The sequence below is a fragment of the Ambystoma mexicanum genome, chromosome 6q (assembly GCF_040938575.1).
Source record: "Ambystoma mexicanum isolate Mex_15411 chromosome 6q, UKY_AmexF1_1, whole genome shotgun sequence".
Classification (NCBI taxonomy): domain Eukaryota; kingdom Metazoa; phylum Chordata; class Amphibia; order Caudata; family Ambystomatidae; genus Ambystoma; species Ambystoma mexicanum.
In genome coordinates, this window is record NC_090937.1 from 22,550,084 (window position 1) to 22,555,281 (window position 5,198).

At 45.8% G+C, this 5,198-nt stretch overlaps 1 protein-coding gene across 1 annotated transcript; it reads left to right on the forward strand.

Annotated features, from left to right (window-relative positions):
* The first annotated feature begins 4,253 nt into the window (after nucleotides 1–4,253).
* On the forward strand, nucleotides 4,254–4,736 carry LOC138515154 (uncharacterized). Its single transcript, XM_069630151.1, has one exon. The coding sequence runs from the start codon at nucleotides 4,254–4,256 to the stop codon at nucleotides 4,734–4,736; it is 483 nt and encodes a 160-aa protein (XP_069486252.1).
* Nucleotides 4,737–5,198: the final 462 nt, after the last annotated feature.

Consider the following 5,198-nt stretch of genomic DNA (forward strand, 5'->3'; position numbering starts at 1 on the left):
TAGTTACTAAAAGGGTGGGGGTGAGGGGAGCGCCGCGGACGCACAGCAGGCACAGGTGAACGCGGGAAGTGTGCAGAAGACGCACGTAGAATTTGCAAATGTAGGACCAAATGAATGGATAGCTGCCCAAGTGTTACTAAATCTTTGGGGGAAACTAACAGAAGAGGAGGAAGAAGCGGTTATCAGGGCAGGAAAGGAGGAGGATAGAAGACAAGGAGGGTGCAAGGTAAGTACAACTGAAGAAGGGAGGATGATAAGAGCAGAGGAGGCAATGTTGGAGGAAAAGCTGACACAACTGGGGGAGGCACAGAGTGTACTGATCATGCAACTGGAGCAGGAGGAACGTGAGAAACAGAGGAAGAGGACAGAAGGTAAGACTGATAAAGCGGAGTTAAACAAGCAAGAGCTAGAAAAGAAGAAGAAGGAGGAGGACCGCCTAAGGGGGATTGGGGAAAGGGTAGCACGCATGGAGCTGCGGGAACTTAGGAGTAAAGAAGAGGAACGAGAAGAAAACAGCAGGGAAATTACGCTGTGGAAAAGGAAGATTATAGCAGAAAGCGCACATAAGTATGAGGAAGGGAGGATACTAGAGAGCTTATTGGAAAAGGAAGGTGGAGCATGGTATGAAAAGGATAGAGATATTAGGGCACTTAAAGAGGTAAGTGATGCGATACTGAGCGAACTTAGCAGGACAAGAGCGGGGGTAAAGGGTGAGGGGAACAAACAAAGGAACACGGAAATAGGAGGATCAAGCAAGGCACACAGGCGTAAGATGTATGCGAGGAGCACAGAGGAAACGCAAATGGCACAAGCACAGGGTGACGTGGGAAAGACAGGTGAGTACACTGACATAGATTTAGAATCAGTAACAGTGGGGGGAAAGCATAACAACACGGTTGGCCTTCTCAGATGTATTTTGCAGTGAGGAAGAAGAAGGGTCTTGTGAAGAACAAAGCGAGGGAAGCGGGGAAGGGCTGAGTAAACTTTACATAACACGTACAGACTGTGGGTCGTCATGGGAATGCAAGACAGACGGAGGGGTAGAGGAAGAAAGGGGGAGCAAGAGACAACAAGGAGGAAGGGCACAGCGACCAATAACACCACAAGCACAACACACACCATATGTTAATAGGCTCAGGGACCTCCCAGGATGTAGAACGGAGGAATTGACAACACCACATAACAAGGACCAGGTAAGTAAGCGGAAGTGACTTGGGGCCAGAGGATAAAATAGGCTTACACAACACATTACTGACTTCATCGAGGAACTTTCTGACATGGAAGAGGATAACGAATACGCACATATAACACCACACAGATGCACACAAGGAGAGGTGAGAGAATACACACAAATGCCATTATTAGAGAGAGGGGCAGCAAAGCCGCAATACGCTCCATGGAAGCATGCAGATAAGGAAAACATTAAATGTAGATTGCCATCATTGAGTGGAGGGGCTGGGAAATGGATATACGAAATGGAGAAACAAACTGCTGGACTAAAGTTAGCAGTGGGCGATGTAAAGGGGTTGTTAATTTCTATATTGGGTGATGCAGCAGATGACATATGGAAAAAGGCGGGATTCCCTGGGGTAACAATCAACGACACATCAGATGATGGAGCATCATTTGCAAACTGGAGACAAGCATTATGGAAAGCACTGAGAATACAATACCCAGGCACGTCAGACATAGCAGCAATAAAATCACGTAAGATGCGTGAGAATGAGGACACTGTAAATTACATCCAAGAAATTCAAGAGAAGTGGCGCTTGGAAACGAGGGAACCGTGGGACAAAACGCTAGCAATTTTTACCACATACTGATACAGGGCCTCCCAGAGCCAGTACAAAGACAGTTAAAGAAATTAGTGGGAATGAAAGCAAAGGCATGGCCAGAAATACAGTTAACAATAGTGCATCACAGTAGGTTGTGGCAGGAGAAGATGAAGCAGAAGGAAGAGTATAGGAAAGCAGAAGAGGTGAAATTGGTACAAAAGAAATTGTCTAAATATGCGATGGAGGGTGCACTAATAACAGGCCGCACACAAACAGTACAAGCAGCAGACATGACACAACAGCACCCAGTAGCACAAATTCAACAAGCACAGGTAACGTCACAACAAATGCCACCGCCACCAGCATATACAGCACAACACTCCTATGTTCCTCAGGTGGAGGGCGGATACTCACAAATGGGGAACGGCTAAGTAAACAACTATAGAGGAAGAGGTGGGGCAATAAGAGGACGGGGATTTGGGCCAACAGCGCAACAACAAGGGGGTGGGTTCTGAGGGTACAACACATATGGACATCAGGGGTACTCAGACAACACTGGGGGGTACCCATGGCAAGCACGAGAACCTCCAACATGCTGGAAGTGTGGAGTGGTAGGGCATGTGTCACGCACATGCAGGGCAAGACCGGCACAAGCCGGGACACCAAGGATACAATGGGGGACAGCAGTATTACCAACAGACACAACAACAACAGATGGCACAAAATCAAATACAACAGCAACCAATGCCACCACAAGTTCAATACATACAGCAACATCAACAGATACAGCAGCAAGCACCACAACAAATGACAACGGCACAACAACAACACGTTCAGACAGTACAACAACTAACACAGATACAGGACAGTAACACACAACCCGCAGAGGAACCAATGAAACAAACATATTTGGGAAGAGTGACAATACCAGGTCACAACCCATACACAGGGAACGGACAAACACTGTACCCCCAATAGGACAGCCCACAGACGTCCTTGCTGTGTCCCATCCTGTCGGTAACACCTAACACTGTGGAGGAACCAGGCATAAGGGTGGTGATAGGTGACAAAACCTTTTCCTTTTTAGTAGACACAGGTGCAACTAGGTCTTGCATCAGGGAAGGGAAGTTTAATTTGTCAGGCGATGCCATGCACACTCAAGGATTCTCTGGGGCTAAAGGGCTGGTTCCTTTTACTGATAACATCTCCTTATCTGTTGGGGAGCACAACTTATCTATGCCATTGTTATACTCAAAGCAATCACCAGTAAATATTCTTGGAATAGACATCATGAGCAGGTTGAACATGACTATCTCTTTTACTGACAAGGGAATAGTTTGCTCCACACCAGGCATAAACATGCTCACAGCCCGACACATACTACAGGCTTATTGTGGAAAGAAGGTGATAAGAGCAGAGCCAGTGGACGGGGACCTCTTTCAATACGGGACAGACATGGCAATAGTGTGGCTACCGGGAAAAGAGGGCAAGATATGGAGGAGACCTGCAGCATACCTCTTCAGACCAGAAACACCTACTGACGAAGAGGAAAGGGCAATAATATCAGTGGACGTGCAAGGTATTGTTGCAAAATGAGACTACATTGCAGTACACGCCCAGGATAGGGGTGGGAAGGCATTGAGAGCAGTGATAACATTGGCAGAAGGATGCAGACTTACACAGGTATCAGATGAGAAACTATTTTTTGATGAGGAAGGAGATGGGGAAATAGTTTTTGACATGAGTGTTTACATTTGGCTGAAAGTAACACTCAAAGACGTAGCTCAAAAAATGGCAATGGCGCTGGAAGTACCTTGCCCTACCAAGGTACAATTTTATGAAGAAGACTTAGCTGCAATACCTGCATCTTTATGGACTAGTAGTCCCGATGACGTGGGTTGCATTAAAAGCATTGGAGGAGTGAAAATAAAGCTAAAGAAAGGGGCAATGCTGCCCAGAGTAAAGCAGTACCCACTATCAAAAGAAGCTGATGAGGGGATATATGAGACAATTTCCGCCCTTGTAGAGAGAAGAATACTGGTACCATCTGAGTCACCATGCAACACGGCAGTATACCGAGTGCGTAAGGCAAAAGGATGGTCATGGCGTTTCATCCAAGATTTAAGGCCTCTCAACCACATTGTGGAAGCAGAGTACCCTGTTGCAGCCAACCCAGCAACAAAACTGTGCGGGATTCTGGCAGAGGCATCACGGTTCACAGTGATCGATCTCAAAAACGCTGTCTTCTCCATTCCATTGCACCCTGATTCACAAGACTTAAAAAGTTTCACGTACCGCAACACAAAGTGGAAACACACGAGGCTGCCCCAGGGGTACTGTGAGTCACCATCCATCTTCAACAGAGTAATACAAATTGATTTGGGCAATATAGAGATGGAAAGCACAGTGCTGCAATATGTTGATGATATCATCATATGCAGCACCACTTAGGAAAAGTGTAGGAGAGACTCAGTTAAAATGCTCACAGTACTAGCTGAGAAAGGATATAAGGTGGACAAGGAGAAACTGCAGTACTGCCAAGAACAAGTACTTTACATTGGACAGATCATTTCACAAAAAGGAAGGAACATTGCACCACAAAGAGCACTAGCAATACAAAATACACCACAGCCGCAAACAGTGAGAGAACTGCAACAGTTCCTCAGCCTATGCAACTACTGTAGGGCGTGGGTCTTTGATTACAGCTCATACGTAGGACCACTGCTCGAAGCACTCAGAGAGGCACAGAGGGGGCAGAGCAAATTGGAATGGACCCGAGAAATAACAGATGCGTTCAATGAATTGAAAAATGCTATTTCAACTGCACCAGTACTAGCCACCCCCAATTATCAAAAGGAATTCTACATCTTTTCACATTGTGACTCAGCAGTAATGAAAGAAGTACTGACTCAAAGACTAGCATGGGAAACAGGCCAGTGGCATTTTACAGTGGCCATTTAGACCCTGTAATGATGGGACATTTCCCGTGCGAACAAAGCCTAGCAGACGCAGCATTTGCAGTGGAAAAATCATCTTCCATCACCATGGGATGCCAAACTATTTTGTATGTAGAACATGCCCTCTTTGCAATATTGACAAAAACCAAAATCAAGACTAACAACACAAAGAGCATCAGGGTATGAGATACTTTTATCGAGGCCAGAATTGACAGTAGTGAGATGCACTAATGTAAACCCAGCATGATTTATAGCAGAGGAAGCAGTAAATGGAGAACACTACTCACAATACTACTCACATGACTGCCCGGAAGCTATTGAGAATTACTCAGGAGCAAGGACAGTAGAGGAAAATGTACTAGAGGGGATGAGGTTATGTACATATATGGGTCATCAACTATTGACCAAAGTGATGGAATAAGACAAACAGGAGCAGCTGTAGTAAGAGGTGTAAAACTACCCTGAC